Source organism: Hemiscyllium ocellatum, chromosome 26 (assembly GCF_020745735.1).
Source record: "Hemiscyllium ocellatum isolate sHemOce1 chromosome 26, sHemOce1.pat.X.cur, whole genome shotgun sequence".
NCBI classification, from domain to species: Eukaryota; Metazoa; Chordata; class Chondrichthyes; order Orectolobiformes; family Hemiscylliidae; genus Hemiscyllium; species Hemiscyllium ocellatum.
The window spans coordinates 30,422,232-30,445,599 of NC_083426.1; the positions used below are offsets into that span (position 1 = coordinate 30,422,232).

General features: G+C 38.2%; 1 protein-coding gene across 1 annotated transcript in view; it reads right to left on the minus strand.

Moving 5' to 3' along the window:
- The window catches only part of LOC132828402 (diphosphoinositol polyphosphate phosphohydrolase 1), an 80,250-nt gene that overhangs the window by 17,035 nt on the left and 39,847 nt on the right, over positions 1 to 23,368 (minus strand). The window contains exon 2 of the mRNA XM_060845470.1: positions 15,014 to 15,124. Coding sequence (XP_060701453.1) covers positions 15,014 to 15,124 — 111 coding nt within the window. The remainder of the gene's footprint in view (positions 1 to 15,013; positions 15,125 to 23,368) is intronic.

Genomic DNA, 23,368 nt, shown 5'->3' on the forward strand with positions numbered 1-23,368 from the left:
CAAAGACATGCACGAGAATTCTTAGAGACATGGCATTCTAACCAGAACTCCATCAATAAACATATTGATTTAGATCTCATCTACCTTCTGTTGGAAAAAAGAACTGGAAATGACATCACCCACCTTAAGAAACCAAGACCTATAAAGAGAGAGGCAGGACATTTCACCAACGCTTCACTGGAGACTCTCACTGATAATGTTACCTAGTATGGTGATGAAATGTCTGAAAACAAACCTTCCAGCTCTGAGTTAACTCACAATTACTAAGACCTAACCTCTGCTACAGTTCTTGATTTAATTAAAAACCATTACAGAAGAACTAAGTCAGAACACCTGTCCACTACTCCTCCATCTCAGCTGTAAGTGTTCTGTCTACTTTGGCATGCTAAATGGATGTATACAAGTACAATTGTATATTATGCTCAGTAATGATGCAATTACCATTCTAGATGTGTATCATACAAGTTGAACTGTAAGAAATATGAACAAAGGAGCACACAAACAATTTTCTCATTCACAATAAAATATAAAGGGGTGTAGCACCTGTACTAAGTTGGCAAACTCCTGTCTTGGAACAGGCGAAGAGCATCCACTAACCTTTGTCAAATTCCTAAGTAAAAGCTCCAATTGAACATTAGAAGCATTGCTCACATATCTTCATTGCATACAATTTGTCCTCTTTCGCTCCGTCTCTCCTTCAATATGAAGTGGCAGTGCTCCAAAATTCAAATACATCCAAATATAGTTTATGAGGTTCTGGAGTTATGATTCTTCTTTCTGGTGACAAACTCTCATGGAAGACAAACCATACTTATTTTGCTCAGAAGTCAGCTATAGTATTCTGAAACTAAACAGTCCCACAGACAGACACGGTCAAATGGTAGGTAAATGTGAGGTTAGGATGCCAAATCAGTAGGAGCCAAGGCATTCAGTGGAATGAGTATTTAGGATAGGTGGATAGTAAAGTGGGGTGAAGTGGCTTTTCACACCTAACACAGAGCTCCAGCAGTGGGGCGAGGTATTGTCCGGAGGAGGAAAGATTGAATCCTGTGATGGGAAAAAAGAGGTGTGGGGGAAAGGAGTGCAGAAATTGGCATGGAGGTACGGTGAATTTGGGGACGATCGGGTCAGATCCATAGTGAGAGGAGGAATGGTCAGGTCCTGAATTATGGCCGTTCTTTTGGGTGGTGGTGGAGGTCCAAGAATGAGGATGAGGATGTCATTCAATTGTGAGCCTGTCAAATGGTTACTCAGAAGTTGAACTCATACTTAAAAGTTACTCAAAACATTGGACTGTATTTAACTTCAGTATTTTACACTGAGTTCTCAGATTTAAATGAAATACTTCAGAGAATTCCAAACATAGGGAAACTGCACAGCATAATCTTCAATTTCCTAGGCAATTCTTTCAGAGTCTGCTATGAAAGCAGAGTGGAGGACATACCTAATATCAATGGTGCTGAGATGGAGGTGGTCAAGAACTTCAAGTTCCTTGGAGTAAATATAACCAATCTGGCCTGGTCCATCCACATTGATGCTACAGTCAAGAATGCACATCCAGGCCTCTACTTCTTCAGAAGGCTAAGGAAATTTGGCATGTCCACAATGACACTTAGCAATTTTATAGATGCACCATAGAAAGCATCCTATCTAGATGCATCACAACTTGGTATGGCAACTGCTCTGCCTAAGACTGCAGGAAATTATAGAGTTGTGAACCCAGCCTAGTCCATCATGAAAATAAGCCTCCCTTCCATTGACTCCCTCTATACTTCCTGCTGCCTCAGGAAAGCAGCCAACATAATCAAAGGCCCCACCACCCCAGTTATACCCTCTTCCACCCTCATGTTGGGCAGAAGAGACAAAAGTTTGAAAACTTATCCCAACAGATTCAAGAGGAGCTTCTTCCCCACGATTAAAGACATATGAACAGACTTCTTATACCATGATGTACTTAAGGTATAGCTTGTTGGGATAGTACACAAAACAGTATTTAATGTATCTTAGTATGTGACAATAATAATTCCACAGGGACCCAAATGCACAATTACCATCTCTGCTGGAAAAATAAATTATCCAGCTATCAGAAAATCCAGACCCTTACGTATAGATCATTAAAATATTTTACTGCAGTACCAGATACCAGGCATTGGGTGGCATGCAGTAACTGAGTACAATTTTTAACATACAGGCTGATATTTAAAATTTATTCTGAACTTGGAAATCCAAGATTTCAAGATTAGAACTTTAAAATCTGAATGTTATACAAAGGGAAGACTGAAACGTTGTCCTGAGTTGTGGAGAAAGAATTAATTAGAGCAAAGGACAGCGTGGATAAATTTTGATTTCAATTTGCTAGCAATGTTTAGCAAATGTTAAAAGAGCATTTATACATACAGGATTAAAAAAAAATCAGAGCAGTACTAGCTACAGCAGCATAATTAAAATGTAATGAAATATTACTGTTTCCACTGAGGAAAGCACCAATTCCTCAATATACCTCCTCCCAACTCAAAGGTAAATGGTAGTCAAATTACTTAAGACAAACATAGGAAGAGGAGTAGGGCATTCAGCCACTTGAGCCTGGCCCACCATTCGATGAGTTCATGGCTGATCTGTGGCCTAATTCGTATACCTTAATATCTTTACAAAATATTATTTCAGATCTAAAATTAACAAGTGATACAGTAATAATTGCCATTTGTGGAAGAGTTCCAAACCTCTACCACCCTCTGTGCAAAAGTGCTTCTTAACATCTCTGCTTAGGGTATGACCCTCATCTTAGACTATGTACCCAGGTTATAGAATCTCCAACCGGCGGAAAGAGTTCATTTTTCTCTATCTTATCTTTTACTGTTGATAACTTGAAGACTTCCATCAGATCATCTGTTAAGGAAATCCTTTGTCTAGAAGGTTCTCTCTCAAAAATGAATTAATTTCAATTGTTCCAACAATACAATGTAAAGGAAATCATGTGTGTGTGTAGACTAACTGACCGTAATACAGAATCTGATGTGTGACTTTTGTTATGTTTTGCAGTACTACCTATTGCTGACATCATAAAAATGACGTGACAACGTGATGAAGTACAACTCAGGCCTACCTGCATGCAATAGACAGAGAAGAGCAATCCCATAACTAACAGGTCAGATCTAAGTTCTGCCATGTCATGTCCAGTCATAAATTGTGCAGGACACAAACAACTCATTGAAGGAAAAGACTGCACAAAGATCACCACCTTCAATGACGGGGGACCCTGCACAGTGCAAAAGCTAAGGTTGAAGGATTTTCAGCCATAACACTTCATCTCAACCTTCTCCTGAAGGCCTCAGCATCACAACTGCTAGCCTTCAGCCATTCAATGGATTCTACATGGTATCACAAAATGGCTGAAAGTATTGCATACCACAAGAAATGTCATAAACCCCATTCAACATTTGAGCAGCAGTACCGAAGATACAGACTATAAAACTTGCTGTATGCCTCCCTGAGTTGATTCAGTACACTAGCTGGGAAGTGAGGGTGACTGGCCTTGACATCAAGGCAGCACTTAACAGTGCACATCAAGGTGCCCAAGCTAAAATGGAGTCAATAGGAATCGGGACAACTCCTTGGTCATGGAAATCATATTATTACACCATAAGAAATAGGAGCAGAAATTAGGCCATTTGGCCCACCAAGTCTGCTCTGCCATTCTATCATGGTCTCCTTGGCAATCAAGATCTTATCTATCTCGGTTTTAAATATACTCAAAGACCTGATTACAACAGCCTTTGTGGCAATGAATTCCACAGATTCACCACTCTTTGGCTGAAGAAGTTTCTCCTTATCTCCATTCTAAAGGGTCTTCCCCTTTACTCTTAGGCTGTGCCCTCAGGTTCTCAACTCTCCTGTCAATGGAAACATCTTCCCAATGTCCACTCCATCCAGGCCTTTCAGGATTCTGTTAGTTTGAGTTAGATTCCCACGATCCTTCTAAACTCCATTGAGTATCGTCCCAGAATCCTCAAACATTCCTCAAATGTTAAGCCTTTCATTTCTGGGATCATTCTCATGAACCTCCTCTAGCACAAATGAAGGTGATTGTGTTTTTTTGAAAATCAATCATCTCAGCTGCAGGATATCACTGCAAGAGGGTCATGGGGTAGATTTTTTCTAACCAATCTATTCAGAGATATTATGACACACCTCTAAAGTCAGTCTCCTTGGACCAACCATCATTAACTGCTTCAATTACTTTCCTTCCACCATAGTCAGAAGCAGGAGCAGTTATTGATAGTTACACTATGTTTTCCAGTACTTACAACTCCTCAGATACTGAAGCATTCAGCAAAATATATACAACGATTCAGGCTTAGTTGTCAGGTACTAACTAGTTGTCAGATCTCAGATATTCAGTAAAAAGTTAATTTTGTATGTATTTTATGCATGTGCAATCTAAACCTTTTGAGTTTTTCTTTGCTTCCATCTGCACACTATTTACATGTTAACAAAAACACTGATAAATCAGTAACTTTACAGACCTCTGAAATTCCATTAGCCTTTTAGAGTCATAGAGCCTTTTACAGTACAGCACGGAAACAGACCCTTCAGTCCAACTCGTCCGTGCCGACCAGATATCCCCAACCCAACCCAATCTAGTCCCACCTCCAGCACACAGCCCATGTCCCTCCAAACCTTGCCTAATCATAAACCCATCCAGATGCCTTTTAAATGCTGCAATTGTACTAGCCTCCACCACTTCCTCTGGCATTCCATACACGTACCACCCCCTGCGTGAAAAAGTTCCCCTTAGGTCTCTTTTATAACTTTCCCCTCTCATTCTAAACCTATGCCCTCTAGTTGTGGACTCCCCCACCCCAGGTAAAAGACATTGTCTATTTATCCTATCCATGCCCCTCATGATTTTATAAACCTCTATATGGTCACCCCTCAGCCTCTGACACTCCAGGGATTGTATTTACATAGAAGCTCTCTGTTCCATTGTGCACAGGCAGTCCGCAACAGAACTTCAATTCATGAAAATCGGATAATTAGCATGGGGTGGGTGAAGTCAAAAAACTTTTACACAATGGCAATATCTGGTCAGCATGGACGAGTTGGATTAAAAGGGTCTGTTTCCGTGCTGTACTCTAAAAGGCTCTATGACCCTAAAAGGCTAATGGAACTTCAGAGGTCTGTACAGCTACTGATTTAGCAGTGTTTTTTAAGTTCATTATTCTATTAGTCTGTTTTAAAATCATATATGGAAAATGTCAGAGATCTTAAAGATAAATTGTACCAGGTCAACCCATATAGATCAATGTCAAATAATTTTCTCACTTACACTAGTGAATGGGTTAAACAATGGTAGAAAAGAAACCATACGTGCAAAGTTTAATAGTTTAAAATATGCTTGTTGTCTACAGAAACTGTAATCAAAATTCTTTTAACATCAATGAACCACATGAATAATCTGCACTGGCCTCAACTAGTTTTATGTTCTAACATCAGTTTGATTGCATTGGAAATAAGTGTTGTGATGTCTAAGTGATTGAATTCTGAGATTTTCTTCATTTGTGCTCACAACCAAGATGCCAGGATGATTTCTTGGAGTCCTGTTTAAAACAAGGCCAAAACTGTTTTTTGTCTCTTTCTATGTTATTTACAAAAATGACATTTTTTAAAAAATCCAGGGCTGAATCTTTCAATGTTAACACCCCAGATTCTGCCAACACACCAAAATAGTATATATTTTCTGAAGTCCAACAGGAACAGATAGATTACACATTTATTCAAAAGAAGTAATTGGAGAAGATTGAAAACCTGCTTATCTTTAAAAGTTCAATGAAAAGCCATCATATTGAATTTTGTCATCACTAGACTTCCTGAAATTTATGATTTTCCTGTTTCCTGGTCTCAAATTATGAAGTTCCAATCTGCTGCCTTACTACCACTTCTTTCAAAGGTTTTTTTTTCAGACAACTAAGGACTTTGCTAATTGACATTTTAACTGTTTGCAAAAGGAAAAATCTGTTGAAAATGCTCGACAAATTAAAGACATCTTCAAACATTTACTGTTTATTAAGGAATCATCTATATGCTCATGTTTCTCTTCCCATTGTCTTATTATTCTATTTTATGAACATGCTATCAGAACTCCTCCAATTTCCTGCCTTCATTTTTGACACAGTTAAGTCATCACATGTATCTGGACCTACTATCAACTCCTGCTCTAACTCATCCTTGACCAGACTCAAAAATGGAATTCCTAATCTCTGCCTTTCTTTCGTCTTAGTTTTGGAAGTAGTTGCAAACACTGTTTGATTCATCTCATCATCTTTCCCAATTTTCAGCCTGAGGTAATCCTATACAATGCCATATTAAGAAAATTAGATAGTGGAATGGCTTTAATAAAATAAAATTAAATGACCACTTCAGTTAACCATTCTAATTGGTAAACAGACTGCGCCAGTTTCACAAGGCAGCTCACCACCATCTTCTCTACAGCAACTAGGAACAGGCATTAAATACCAGCCCAGCCAGAAGCACCCACATCCTGCAAATGATTTTTTAAAAAATCTTACTACTGAATAGATAACAATCTTTTCAGGACTGTCTCCAGTTTAATAATATCCTTCCAATAATAGGGTGGTCAGAATTGGTCACAGTACTCCAGAAGAAGCCTCACCATGGTCCTGTACAACGTCAACATAATGCCCAACTCGTTTACTCAAAGGTCTGAGCAATGAAGGCAAGTGTGCTAAACACCTTAATTAGCCTGTGATACAAATTTCAAAGAATTATGTATCTGAACCCCTAGGTCTTTCTGTTCCACACCATCCAGTACCTTACCATTAACTGAAAAGTCTTGCCTTTGTTTTTACCAAATTGCAAGACCTCGCACATTTATCCAAATTAAACTCCATCTGTCACTCCTCAGACCACTGACCCAATCGATAATATCTCTTGGTAATATTAGATAATATTCTTTACTGTCCACTATGATATCAATTTTGGTGTCATGTCCAAACTTATGGACCATGTTTCCTATGTTCTCATCCAAATCATTTATATGAATGAAACAAAAGCGGACCCAGTACTGATCCCTGTGGAATACTGCTGACCACAGGCATCCACTCCTAATAGCAACCCTCCACTATCACCCTCTGTTTCCTACCAAAAAGCCAATTTTGTAAGCAATTGGCAAACTTACCCTGAATCCCATGTGATCTAACTTTACTAATTAATTAGTTTACCATGAAGAACCTTAAATGGCTTTACTAGAACAACTTTTACTGCTCTGCTCTCAATCTTAGTGGTTACTACCTCAAAAAATTCACTTAATTTGAGACACAATTTCCCTTGCACAAAAACATGCTCACTATCCCTAATCATTCCTTACACCTCCAAATGAAAGTAAATCCCGTCTTTCAGAATGACCTACAACTTACCCATCACCATATTAGACTCTCAGGTTTATAGTTCCCAGACTTCTCCAACAGCCCATCTTAAATAAAACTAAATTAACCACCCTCCAATCCTCTGACATCTCACCCAGTGGTTATAGATGATACAAATATTTCTGCTAAGGGAACAAAATTTGGATACACTTGATCAGATCCTGGAGATTTATCCACCTTTATGTTTTCTAAGAACTCCAGCACTTCCTCTCCTGTAATGTGAAATGCTTTCAAAACCAACTCCTTGAAGGATCTTGTATGTTTTAATAAGGTCGCCTCGTTAAAACCTCTTCAACCTGTTGATCCATTTTTTCAAACCCTTGTATCTTCTGCCCAATTTAAGAGGGTGGAAGAGTACATTACCAGGATGGTAGGAGTCTTTGATTATGTCGGCTGCTTTCCCAAGGTAGTAGGAAGTGTAAATGGGGTCAAAGGAAGGCTGATTTTCGGGATGGACTGGGCTGCGTTCAGAATGCTCTTATCTCTTGTGGTCTTGCGCAAAGCAGTTGCCACACCAGGCTATGATGCATCCAGACAGTATGCTTTCTGTGGTGCACATTTAAAAATTGCGAGGAGTCATTTTGGACACGCTGAATTCCCGATATGCACATTTCTGTGGGGAGGCAGGGACAAACATTTAAGTTCTAACTTGGCACTGTTGCAAAGATAAGCGTGGACTTGGAAAGTAACAACCAACAACTTAAGGATGCTGAAGCTAACAAGTCCATTAGAATTTACAATACATTTCCCTTTAAAAGGAAAAACTGAAAGCAAAATCCTGGGCTGAATTAGGTAGATTTAGTTTTTGATTAAATAAGGTTTTAAATGCATTGTGAAAGTGAATATTTTAGTTATTATGCAAGGGACCAGATAATAGAACACATCCATTAGATTTAGTGGAATAATTAGTGTCATGGTATACAATGTCCATCAGTTGTAAATCTATTCAAAACCTGAAGACAACAGATAAAAGCAGCTTATGCAATTTTAGAATTTGTATCATAGGAAGATGCTTGACTGATAACAACAGCTTCTAGTGCACTTCACATAACAAAAACAGAATGATAGCAAACAAAACCTGTCACCAAGCCACATAACTGGGTAGAAGTATGTCTTAAGGACCATTTTGAAATGAGGAAAGAGGAAATGAGGAGGATGGATTCAAAGAGGGAAATCCAGAGCTTCAGGACCTTTTGAACTCAAGTGCAGTTACTGAAATTGCAAGAGATAAAATTCAGGGATGCTCATCATGCTAGATGGATACAGATATCAAGGTAGATTATGGGACAGAAGACATTTTAGATCTAAAAGAATACAATAGAGAATTTACTCCCATGCCAGATAATACCAGGAAAATGGATATGAATAAAAGCTTGAAAAATTAGATCATTTTAATTAGAAGAGATTCGATAAAGGCATGAAAAGTAATGGAGCAGAGATTTTTAAGTATTTGTTCTTGCGATGAGAGTGTCGCCATCAAGGTCATCTTTTGTTGCCCATCTCTAACTGTACTCAAGAAAGTGGTGGTGAGCTGGCTTCTCGAATTGCTACTGTCCGGGGGTGTAGAATCAAAAAAGGTGCTGTTCAGGAATAGAGTTCCAAAATTTAGGCCCAGCCACAATGAAGATGTAGTCCCAAGTAAGAATGGTGTATGGCTTGGAGGGAACTTGTCCATGGCGGTGTTCCCATGTGTATGCAGCCCTTGTACTTCTGTAAGGTGGAAGTAATGGATGGAAGATATTGTTGAAGGAGCTTGGTGAATTTCAGGACTGTACTTTGAAGATGGTACTATTTGGTGCCACTGTGCATCAATAAGGGAGAAAATAAATGTTTAAGGCAGCGTTGACCAAGTGGGCTACTTACTCTTGAATGGTGTCAAGTATCTCCAGTGTTAGTGTTGCAATCTTCAAGCAAAATGGAGATGGTTATCGGGTGACACAAATCTCACTTGCAACTTATCAACGCAAGACTGAATGTTGCCCAGGTTTTACTGCATATGAGCACAAATTCACCATCTGACAAATTGTGAATGGTGCTGACCATTGTGCAAACATCTCCGGTTCTGAAGTAATGTTGGAGGGAGCTCATTGACAAAGCAGTTGAAGATGATTGGGTCTAGGACATCCAAAACATTTTTAGATATGTCCTAGAGCTGTGATGATTGGCCCAACATCACAATCATATTCCTTTCCACTAGATGTAAGTCCAACCAGTGGAGCAGTTTCCCTCTAATTCCCATTTACTTCAATTTTAATAGGGTTCCTTAACACCACATTCAGTCAAATGCTGCTTTGACATCAAAGGCAATCACTCTCATCTTACCTCTGGAATTCAGCTTTTTTGTCCATGCTTAAACCAAAGTTGTAATTATGTCTGGAGCTGAGCGCCCCTGTAGATAAAGAGAGATTTCCAGTAACTCAAAAAACTAGAATCAAGAGGAAAATGAGAATAATTGTAAGAAATAAGGACAGATAATAAATGAAAGTTTTTTTTCGAGTTTCAGAACTGTGGATTGAATCAATACAGCTAGCAAAGTTAAACCATTTCAACACTTAGGAATAGGCTAGATTGATGGGTGCAGAAAAAGGGATGAATGGATACATGGGATAGACATACTGAATGAGATTTTATGTCCATATTTAGGAAGAACCAAAGAGACAAGCTGGATAAGAAGTTCAAACCTTTTAATAAATTGGAAACCTCTCAAGATTCTCCTATCTAAGGTAGACAAGTAGCTGTTAATTAACGTATAAAAATCAGTTTCTAACTCAAGGTTTAGAAACACTATCAACTAATCAGTTGTCAGGACTGTTTCCACATCAAACCAAATGAACAAAGAAATAAGAAAGAGAAGGCCATTCAGCCCTTCAAGTTTGTTCTGCTATTCAATAAGATCATGGCTGGTCCAATTTTAATCTCAATCCTATTTCCTGAATACCCCAATAACCTTTCACTCTCTTAGTAATCAAGAATCTATCACTGCCTTAAATATATTTAAAGAGTCTGCAGCCATTGCATTTTGAGGAAGGGAATTCTAAAGACTCAATTCTCAGATGTGTTTTCCCCCTTAATCTGTCTTAAGTTGATTACTTTATTTTTAACTTTTGATTCCTGTATAGATTCTCCGACAAGCGGAAATGTTCTTTAGACATCCCATGTTTCAATTAAGTCAACTCAGTCTTCTAAATTCCAGGCCTAGCCAATCTATGCTTTTCTCATAAGGTAATCCGCTCATTCCAAGTTCTGTACTAGTCTATTAAATCTTCTCTGGACTCTTCCAAATACATTTATATTCATCCTTAAGTACAGTGAGCAACACTATATAAAGTTACGATTGCCGGTGTTGGACTGGGGTGTACAAATTTAAAAATCACAACACCAGGTTATAGTCCAACAGGTTTAATTGGAAGCACACTAGCTTTTGGAGCACCGCTCCTTCATCAGGTGGACAACCACTTGATAAAGGAGCGGCACTCAAAGCTACTGTGCTTCCAATTAAACCTGTTGGACTATAACCTGGTGTTGTGCGATTTTTAACTATATAAAGTTCTCCACTTACTGCTATATGCTGGTTGAAATGGTTTTCCATTTCTAACAAAGGCATTGATTTAATACTGAAAGAAAAGTTTTTTTTTCCCCAATAGTTCATAAAAGTTCATGTTAGTCAGTGTGATGACAAAATTGGCAATTAACTCAGTGTAATCGTGCGGGGTGAATGTCTGAAAATCATGTTTTCGTTAGTTTAATATTACAATACTATGCTTGAATTTAAATGGATGACATGATGTGAAACTTGCGCTGTCAATGCGATATTTTCACCCATTTATCTCCCAAAATAACTAAAGCAAAATTCAACAGAAAACCCAGATTATAACACAATGAGTAATGACAAATTAAGAACTGCACTCACACGGCAGCCAGTTTATCCCTATATAACGAGCCACTAGATGTCATAATTCAGAGAGAATTGAATCACATTTAACAGTTAATTCTGTCCAAATAAAAAGGTGGTTAAAAGTGTATGTAATGTAATTTCCAATGTTGATATTTTCTCTTCCACAGATCTGTTCTAAGAGAGTACAGAGAAAGGGTTTAACTTTGGAAATAAGAATATGGTGGAGTACCTACAAATCCAGCTCCTGAAGATTCCATTAGCTAGGTGATAAAGAGGTGGGCATGAACAGCTAAACATCATTGACCCTTTGAATGCTGAACTGATGATCCCATCTCTGCTGTACAAAAGGCATGTTGCATTTAGTGAAGTTGTTACCATGCTGAAGAGCAATCACCCAGCGTTGAATGTAGATCCTCAGTGCCTTGGTTACTGCTAAGGCTTTGCTTGTAAGCAATTAGATGTTGACAAGACACTTTAGATCTTATGGGAGCTTTCTTTTTCTGACGAGTTGGCCTATTGCATCGTCCAATCACAGCTCCTCCAACACTGGTTCAAAGCAAGTTGGATCCTTGTTCGCACTAATAGCAATTTTGATTTAGTCAGGCAAGGTCCTCAAGCATCATACCTGCGCTTTGATTTTCTTCAAAGTCATCATGAACAAAGTGACTCCAATGAATAGTCATTTTTGAAATCATTTTCTCTTTTTTGGTACAGGGGACCGGCAATGGATTCTGAAATGAATTGCCTGCGGACATTTACAAGATTTCATGTAGAAAAAGAAGTCACGGGAAAACAGTCATACAAAGAGAAACAAAAGAATCTTTCAAGGTTGAAGATCTTTACTAATCCCGTTGGTAGCTTCTGAGGTTGACAACTATATGAGGACCGTAAGTCTTGTCCAAACCAGATTACGTCATTCTTTTATTTTTCAAGTTAAGTCTTTTCACCATGAACATTGTGATCAGTAATGACTGCAATGAATGACAACAAATGCAAACGTTTATCTGTCACCATGGTGACATCATGTTCGTTGTGTCACAGATGACTGTGAACTTGAAGGATATTTCCTATAAAGCATCTGCTCAGGATTTTCCTAGATAAAATGAAAATTCTAACTAACTTCAGGTCACACTCAGATGTTAAGCATTAAGGAAGAAACAAAAACATAAACTAAGTTTGTAAAATTCCTGAATGTCAATATAAAATTTCAAATGGGAGTATGCTAGTTTGACAGATTTTTTAAGTATTCTAACCAAAAAAAACTTCCACGCCATGAACAAATAAATATAGGGAAATATTTTTCTTCAACATTGAAAAAAAGTTAAACAGATAATGTACAATAGTGATCATTTGAAATTTATATCAGGTTAAATACCACGAATAAAAAATGAGGTCTGCAGATGCTGGAGATCACAGCTGCAAATGTGTTGCTGGTCAAAGCACAGCAGGTTAGGCAGCATCTCAGGAATAGAGAATTCGACGTTTCGAGCATAAGCCCTTCATCAGATGAAGGGCTTATGCTCGAAACGTCGAATTCTCTATTCCTGAGATGCTGCCTAACCTTAAATACCACGAATGTAGAACCACAAATCCTTAAAAAGGACGTAAAATGTAAACTTTGGCTGAAAGGTTTGTCAGCAAATTTGATCTTAAATTTAAAAATTAGCTTAACCAGAACAAAGGGGACACGAGATTTGGGAAATCCAATTCAAAGTTTTATAGATAGCCCAGATTGATCGTTACTTCAAGGCAAGCACCTGTAATATTATGCCCTTGCTAGTTTCTAGAAAGTATCTTTTGCCTCGAAGTAACGACTTCTAATTCTTCATTTTCCTGATAAATAAACTTGCCATGCAGAGCCATTTATCCAAATTTGCATGGAACTTTGTAGACAAGTGAGGTAGTAGCCAGTGGAGTTACACTAGACATGGTTTATTTCGAGCCTGAAAAGAGGTATCAAGTCCAATAAGTTAAGTGATACTGATTTCACCAGCGTGCTTTTCAGCAAGTCATGTAGACACAAAGGGTTACTTTAGATATTTGTAGCTGTATAATCTAATATCAGTGTAACCCTATTCAGTAAGAGGAAGAATAGAAAATAGCATGCACCAGACAGAATAAAACAAGTGAAGTGGAAATCCTATAGAAGTCTGTGACAATATCTATATCGAACTAGAATGTAAGTATTTTGAAAAGCATGCAAAACATTCTGCTTGAACCAACTGAAAAGAAATCTTGTTGCAATGATTCGCTATCATTTTCAATATCAAGCATGGAAACCGTGCAAGATGTTCTGGGAGAGAAATGTTAACTCCTTGCCTGAGACAGTAAACACAGTGTGCACAGTCTAACTCAGTTGATCTCAATAGATAATTCAGTTAGTGTAGTGCATAGCAACGTATTTCAGTAGTAAAAACCCGATGCACCATCAGGACATTTTCCAAATGACTTTTGCAACTTTGAATTAAATTTGAGTGCCATGGTCTACAGCGTATGTTTAAAAACATAAGTGACATTGTGATGAACACAAAATTAGAAAAGAAAATGTGACAAGTACAAAAAGATTTACAGGAGCAATTGGGGCTTTAGTAAAGGGATATTAGCCATCAGGAGTGTCCTTGACATTCAAAGTTAGGAGAATTACATGCTGAAGTCAATTTAAAGGATAACTATTCTTGCAATTCTTTAGACTGGGGTCACAGAGATGTATAGCATGGAAACAGACCCTTCGGTCCAAGTTGTCCATGCCAATCAGACACCCTAACTAATCTAGTCCCATTTGTCAGCAATTGGCCCAGATCACACTGAGCCCTTCCTATTCATACACCCTTTTAAATGCCTTTTCAATGTTGTAATTGTACCAGCCTCCATCACTTCCTCTGGCATCTCATTCCATGCGTGCACCACCCTCTACATGAAAAAGTTGCCCCTTAGGAACCTTTTAAATTTTTCCTCTTTCACTATAAATCTATGCCCTCAAATTCTAGACTCCCCCACCCCAGGGAAAACACCTTATCTATTTACCCATCAGGCCTCTCAATTTTGTAAACCTCTTTAAAAGTCACCCCTCAGCCTCTGACGCTCCTAGGAAAACAGCCCCAGCCTATTCAGCCTCTCCCTAGCTCAAATCCTCCGACCCTGGCAACATCCTTGTAAATCTTTTCTGAACCCTTTCAAGTTTCACAACATTCTTCCTATAGAAGGAAGACCAGAACTGCATGCAATATTCCAAAAATGGCCTAACCAACGTCTGCAACATGATCTCCCAACTCCTATAGTTGATGCTTTGACCAATAAAGGAAAGCATACCAAACACCTTCTTCACTATACTATCCACCTGTGACTCCACTTTCAAGGAACTATGAATCTGTACTCCAGGGTCTCTTTGTTTAGCAACATTCCCCAGGACGTCATTAGGAGTAGTAAGTGAAATGCAGCTGTAATTAAGAAATAAAATGTTTGTTAACAAATACATCTCAAAATAACTGGAAAAATTACTATACTTTAGATAAATTTGCACAAAAGTCATTTCAATTAAGCAGATCTGCACTGAAAGAACAAATCAGCTAACTAGTATAAATTACTTAATTAGCAGAGGTCTGAATAACAATTAAATATTTTCAAGAATTAGCTAAGCGAAGTTTCAGAACACAACAAATAGTTGCTCTGTACATACTTCTTCACAGACTTCTCGGACAGCAGCCACACTTGGTTCTTCATCAGGCTCCATTCCACCACCTGGAACGATCCATCTGTCTGGATACCGACTGCTGCTGACCAACAGAACCTAAAGCAAAAACAAGTATTTGACTTAAGAATAAAACTACTCTGACTTTCTACCATCGTCAATATAACTTAAAATGAATCAAACATGTCCTCACGAAGAACACAAAAACAGGACAAACGTGTTGCAGGTAGAGTTCAAATAAAGAAAGGCAATACCATTTACATTTAGTCTAACCTGGAACAAACTACTCAAACGATTACCTTTTAAAACAAGGAATTTTAACTCTAGAATGTAGAAAGAAAGAGGGATATAAAAATTCAAATCAGGAAATGAGTTTAGTGTCATTGCTCCCTACTATTTGGGATTGACAGGTTTTCATTCTTTGGTGCCATACAGTTTTGTATTCACAGCAATGTTACAATTTTTAATACCAGTATCTGAGCAACATGGGGATACCTTTCTTGTAGGTCCAGATATTGTTATTAATTATGAATGTTTCAGTTAAAAAAAATTTGGTCATTACACCTGTCATTTTCCTTTCACAAGTTCTAATGTCTGCTCAAACCCTATTTTTCTACTCTTAGCCTTTAAATGCTGTGATTGCCAGTAAAGATTATTGAAGAAATCATTGCATACAATATCTTAATTATCTTTTTTGTTGGGGAAAACAAAATCTTCCTACCCCTTACTTGATGCTTTCAGTGCATAAATGAAAATATTGGTACCCAAGCTAATCCTAATCATCTAACCCTCACCCCAGTACTGAGCAATATTCTTTTCAAAAGACTGTGTTGTCAGTAATTTAAAGAGGTGTTCTGCGAAGTGGTCCCCCAGTCTACACTTAGTTTCGTCAACGGAGACCACATTGTGAGCAGCAAATGCAGTTAACTAGATTGAGTGAGGCGCAGGTAAAGCACTGCTTCACCTGGAGGATGTGTCAAAGGCTGTGGGATGGTGAGGAGGGAGGAAGTGAACAGTCACTTGTTACACTTTCTGCAGCCCGGTGGGGTGGGATAGGGGGTGGTGGATGGAGGGGTGGAAGAGAAGTGGTCTTGGAAACGAAAGAGGACTGTACCACGGCGTCCCAGAGGGTCCTTGCAGAAGGCCGACAAGGGCATGGACAGGATTGGCCGTCTGATGGTGGCATTTTGCTGGAGGTGGCAGAAATAGCAGCTAATGATTCCCTGGATGTGGATGCTGGTGGGATGTTAGGTGAAGACAGGAAGGACCCAACTGCTACTGTGGGAGGAAAGGGAGGGGATGAGAGTTGAAGTGTGGGAGATGGGTCAGACCCAGCTGAGGGCATCATCAACTTTGGTGCTGTGAAATCCAAGGTTGAGAAAAGAGGTGGACATTTCAGAGGCTGCTTGTCAAAGGATGCATCATCAGAACAGATGCTTGGAGGCAGAGGAACTGGGAGAATGGAATATATTCTTTACAGGAAACAATGTGAAATAGTCAAGATAATGTGGGAGTGGTTTGGTTTACAGTGGATATTGGTGGCTGGATGATGAAATTGGTTGAGTATAGTCAATGATAAGATTTGAGAGTCCATTATGCAGGATGAAATTATGAAGTCATTTGAAGTGTATGGTAAAATAAGATTGGGACAGCACTATCTGTGACAATTCTTTGGAGGAGGTAAATAAGCAAGTTAGATGAAGTAGAGCCAGCCGTCATGATCTATTTGGATTTCCAGAAGGTCTATTTGGATTTCCAGACAGGAAGCTGCTCTGGTGTTAGTGGTGTGGATGGAGGATTTGCTGACAGACAGAGTGAGGATAAAAGGGGTCTTTTTCAGGATGGCAGCTGGTGACTACTGGACTTGCATAGGGGTCACTGTGGGACCACAACAAATTATGTTACTCCTTAACATCTGGACAAAGGAACTGAAGGTATTATTGCCAAGTTTGCAAATGATACAAAGATAAGTGGAGGGAAAAGTAGTGTTGAGGCAGCAGGCAGTCTGCAGAAGGACTTGGACAGACGAGGAGATTGGGAAAACTACTGAGAGATGGAATACCACGTGGGAAAGTGTGAGGTTACGCACTTCTGTGGGAAAAATAAAAGGCAGACTATTTTCAAAATGGAATAAGTCTTCAGAAATCAGAGTCTATGAGTCCTAGTTCAGGATTCTCTTGAGGTTAACATGCAAGTTCAGTTGGCAGTTAGGAAGGCAATGCAACATTAGCATTCATTTTGAGATGAATACAAAAACAGAGATGCACTACTGAGGCTGCATAAGGCTCTGATCAGACTGCATTTGTGGAAAATTAAAAGCTGTTTTAGGACCTGTATCTGGCTGTGCTGGCATTTGAGAGGGTCCTGAGAGGGTCCAGATCACAGGACTGATCTCAGAAATGAAGGACTTGTCATATGAGGAGCAGCTGAGGACTCTGGATCTGTAGTCAACGGAGTTTTGAAGAATGAAGTGGGATCTTACTGAAATTTAGAGAATACTGAGGGGCTTGGAGCATGCTCCCACTAGGAGGAGAGAGTAGGACTGGAAGGTACAGCTTCAGAGTGAAGGGATGACCCTTTTCAACTGAACGGAGAAAGTAGCCAGAGGGTGCTAAGTCTGTGGAACTCAGTGCCAAATCATTGAACTTCTTTAAGACAGTGATAGCTAGGGTCTTGATTAGTGAGGAGTCACAGGAAGACGGGAGAATGCTGTCGAGAAATATATCAGCCATGGTCAAATGATGGAGAAGAATCAATGGGCTTTTATATCTTATGGTCTTATGATGAGGAAAAATATTTGTTTGGTCATTCAAAATCTGAAAATGAACAAACATTCGGAAGACTTGAAAGTTTGAGGGAAAAATAAACAGAGGGGAATTAAAATGCACCAGCACTGATTTAATCAGTTAGCAGGGTCAAAACAAACAAACAAACAAACAAACAGTCTCGTCTCAAGGAAATTTAGGGACACTACGCTTTTTAATTACTCCATGTGCTTGTGGGTTCTACATTTTGTCCAATCTCTGATTTGTCCTGCATGCTTTATTGGATTTGAAAGTGCCAATCTTACATTTATGTCAAAAGTTTGTCTAACTAGCTCACAACAATAACAGTTTAAAACCAATGTCTCATGACAGAGGAGGAACAAGTTATTTCCATTAGTGAGGAGCACCAATTGCATAAGACTGTCATATATGACACCTACATTCCCTACTGACAACAAGGAGGAATAAATAATACCATGTTTTATGGATCAGCTTTGGGACACCATATCAATACACAACCGCAAATATTTCAAGATTGTCATGAACCAAAATGACGGCCTGCTTCCACACTGTAGGGATTCTATGAAAACAACCAACTAACTTAACCTAATCAAAATTAAGTTATTTCAATTACAGTGAACAATTTCAAAACTAGAATAGTTATATAAGCAGCCCTATGTTCTTCTGAGAACATGGCAACTTTACCGTTACATCATGGGAGAAAAACAGGCAGAGAGATTGGGGGAGACAGGAAGGTAGAGAAGAGAGTGAGAGAGAGAGATAGATAAATAGACACACTAATTAGTTTCTAATGGCTTACAGTAAATTCATTCAGCCTCCATTCTGATCTTGAATCATAGTTTTAAGTGTGCTGAAACTAGTTGAGATCAGCAAATTTAAAAAAAACTTGTTATTCAAAACTGACATCTCATGTGTACAGCACTCCATAACACATCAGCATTTAAATACATAATCCTCTCCCATGTGGCTACTGCTTAAAACACTGCTTGCAGTTCCCAGAATAGATAGAGAATGAAGGCAGTAGAGTCTGGAAAAAAATGGTTGGAAGCCTCGAATTTGATACCAAAGTAAACTGTGTTTGTACTAATTAAAGAATACTATATACTGGGGTAGGTACACAAATGACAACTAAAATGTAACAGAGTTGAACAGTGCCACACATTGCAGATAAAGATGATATATTTCATCATGTTAACAAAACAGGAAACTCAACATGTCGAAAGCATGCTAATATTTGCTGTTAACATGTCCAATTAAAGCATTCATCCAAATCCCAAACTTCTGCAGAGCAAAATAAAAACTGAACAAATTACCTTTTATTTTGCAACTGACTACAAAGCCATCAACAGTAAGGGCTCCTATAATGGCTCAAGAGTTTAATATGCTATGCTGAACAATATCAAACAGAAATATAACAATGTTCCAGTTTGTGTCACGTTTCCTGCGTTCATTCAAGGTACAGAAAACATAGCATTATAGGTAGCCTGGGCAAGGAACAAAATAATCCAGCTGAGTTCCTATTCCTAGACACTAATGTAGCATCTTCCAGTGGAAGGTATCATTCAAGAGTGCTGATTCCATACAGAATCAGACTCAGCAACAAATTATGGAGGGTGATGACTGACTAGCCTCACAAAAGATTAGTGTTAAGGGAATCTAGCTTTGCCTGTTCATGTAAAACACATCCTATCAAGAATCAACTTCAAGTTAGAAGGGATTAAACCAATTGCCTCGTGTGGGAGATGAAATGAGATAACAACAATATTCATAGAGATAATTATACTAACATCAGAGGTGTTTCTAATACAACTGTTATCGTAACTGCTAAAGTGCTATTTGGTATGCTCTGGCACATACCATCAAATAAGGTACATTTTTCACAGGAAAGTAAATGGCCACATTGAGAAAAGTATTGCAATAGTTGTAACCGTTTTGCTTCCGTTGAAATTTAACTTGCAGTTACACCATTTATCCAACTTTAATTATGCAATAAACTTCACTCATGATATAATATTTTGCTTGAAAAGGTCACCATGCAAAATGCAAACTTTATTTACTGGTTGTCAACAAAAAACAAAATTCTAACACTACATTTATATGATTTATAATTTTCAGACTGGCTCTGGTTGCATGGACATGTATTTTATTTTAAATCTCTCCATTTTCCTTTTCTTTCACAGTTCCAATTTTCAAATTCTTTTTATACATTCACAATTTTTTAAAGGTGGTTTCCAAGATCAAAGTTACTTCTGCAGAAACAAGTGTTCAAACTAAATGTTTTCAACTTCGTTTTTTTCTTTCTCCCAACTACAATTAACTCAGTGTAGGGCGCAATCTCTAAATAATTGGCTTTTTGAAAGAAAGAAATGTCTTACGTGATGATCAATTTAAAGTTACTTAAATGAAAAATAAAATACTTAGCTATGTTGCACTTATTTTGATGTGAAACTACTTACGCAGATTAACTTAGTTTTTACTTATTGCAGCAACTGGAATGCTTGCTACAGCTCTTGCATAGCTAACTGAAATTCCATCATAAGACTAACAGATTAACTAAATCAGGACACTGGGTACCCCAAACAAACAGATTTAATGAACTTGAAGGTATCAAGTCTGTGTACTGTACTCGCTTGGGTCTCTCTCAAAGCAAGAGAAATATATTAACTGGTGCCATGAGGATTAGCATTACCCTTCCTAAAGTGTAGGTATCAAGTGGCCAGTTGCAGCCGAAATGTAAACCTATCAGGTTTGTGAAACCCAGCTGCCAGGAATACCAGATTTTTTTTTAAAACCGTCTCTCTTCCACATGGCTGCATTTTGCAAGTCCAGCAAATTTATTTTTGATTTGCCACTGGCTGCATGAGATCTGCACTTTGGGAACCAGCATTTCCAAAACTTCATGGACAATAATATTAAATCATCCAGTTCATTCACAAATAGATACTGCTGGGAAATATGAACATTACTTTGGTGCATTAACACTATCCATCAATTGCTTTCAACACCAGCTCGTGCATTCACCGGCTGTTTTGAGGGACAAAAATACCCATTATGCTTTCATACAGTTAACACAAAAGTTGATTGATAGCAAATGATAAACCATTCACCATTTGCACAAAACAAAAAACACTTAAAGTCAATATAAAGTGCACCATATTATGTCAAAGCCATTTACCTCAATAGCAGGAAATAATTCACTGACCAATTTCCAAAAACAACTTGCATAATTTTATGTTCCTACAGTGCCATGTTAAATATCTCTCTAAATCCTGCATAATGATGTTAGAAACACCAACCATCAAGTTTACATATTTAAAAAAATGCAATAACAGCAAGAATTTGTGCCAAAAATTCTCATTTGAATATGAAAAATGGCTCAGATTATGAGACCTCTTAAGTCAAATGAGATGCTAACAGGTAACTTCAACCATACATACAAATAAACTAAACACCTTCGTGATTAAATTCTATCTTTCCACCAACCTCAACTCAGTGGATTATTACCATTGCAACAAACTTTTTTTTACCAATTTTATTCCAGCTATCTTTCAGCATCGCACCATACTGTGCAACTTAGTAAATAAATCACTTGCCTGATGACCTCTTATTCTCAGAGTTCCAAAGATACTCTGAGAGACAGAAAGTTTTTGCCATTAATTTGATTTTACTACACCGTCTGCTAACAATACAGTATCTTCGGAGGTTATGATGTGGAGATGCCAGTGTGTTGAGTTGTATGACACCTTTAGTTTTTACAATAAATTCCTATGATCTTGCCCCACTAGTTACCTGATGAAGGAGCAGCATTCTGAAAGCTTGTACTTCCAAATAAACCTGTTGGATTATAACCTGGTGTTGCCTGATTTTGACCTGTGGCGGTTGGGAGGGCAAATAGTGATGATCAGGCATTCATTTTGCAGAATGTCTCAATGCTAACTGCATCTACGAATCTGAGGTTTCTGGGATTCATCATTTTAAAATGCCTTGCCCACTGTGCTTTCAGAGTGAACTTCCATTTTGCAAGTATGCTGCAGTCTTTTATAAACATGGACTTCAAACTATTTCTTTATATTCTGAGTTTCTTTGCAACGGAAGTTGAGGTAGTTTTTGGTACCTAGGGACTTTAGGTGCTCATGTTTGGGGGAGTTATTTTAAATTAGAACACACCACTAAAGGGAGGTTGCTTGCTTTTCTTTCCTTTTGAGACTGGCAGACCTGATCTGACACACAGTGATGACGTACGTCAGATATGGAAACTATATCGGATTCTAATCCAGCACCTACATCTTCAACTTTTGTGTGATGTGCATTCTGGCTTTCAATTTATTCAATTTTATCAACTTGACATGAGTAACAATTTGTACACATACTTTTAGCTGTGATTTCCTAAGTGGTTCGAACAGTCTTTCAACTGCCATTTCTTTCATGTTGTTTATTTCCTTTTGTTTTTGCCTTATTAAAACAACTTATCTTCATTTTTTTTTCTGTTCTGAAAGGCAGTCCCAGACATGCTCATTTTTTCCACTGACCAGTCTGCTACACTTGCAGCAGTTTTTGTCTATGACTAAACAAATGATAATATTGCTCAGGAACAGCTCTTCACCTCTGTCGGACAACCATACACAAAGGCCCGCATTAAAATGTATCACGATGAAAATTCTAGGACAATGTGCTGTTAAATGTGATGTCCATTTGATTACGAAAAAAAACTGCATGCACCTCCAGCAAGTTCACTAACTAATACAGCTTACAACATTCTGGTATAGTTATTCAATTTTTTTGGTAAAAAATAGGAACTTAATTCTAGCATTTCACACAGTCAACAGAATAAACTCAAAATCTAAACTGGAAGTAGTTCTAATAGATGATTTGAAGGAAGTTTTTACAATGATTAAGGCAATTTAAAACTTAATAAATTTCACATTCATCAAAGGGTCCAGGGGCTGATGCAGAATTAGGCAAGATGCAAAAAAGGCTTGGGTTACAACAGACACAAAGTCATCTTGAAATGTCATTACAGGCAGTCTCCAAATTGTGAAACTGTTCTGTTCTTGAGTCCATTTGTTGAAACCCCAATACAGGACGATATAAAATAGTCTGGTCGGATGGGCTGCCAGTAGTAAATGGACTTCAATCCCAATAAATACAAGGTAATGCACTTGGGCAAACAAGCTAAGAAAATACATGTTGAATGGTAGGATGTTGGGGAGCATCATGGTTCAGTGGAGCCATTGTGTGTTTGTCCATTGATCCCTTAAGGAAGTTGGGTAGATAATTAAAGTGGTTAATGATAATTATGGGATACTTACCTTTATGAACCAAGGCACACAGTTTAAGAGCAGAGAGTTACGGAAGAACTGCATAAAACGTTGTTCAGGTCACTTCAAGTATTGCGCACAGTTCTGGAATTCACATTATAGAAAGGATGTGATTGCAACACCATCTCTATTGTAAAGATTAACCAGGATGTTACCAGGGCTGGAGAGTTTTGCTTAGGAAGAGAAATTGGATAGACTGGGGCTGTTTTTCTCAGAGCAGAGGAGAGTGAGGGGGACAT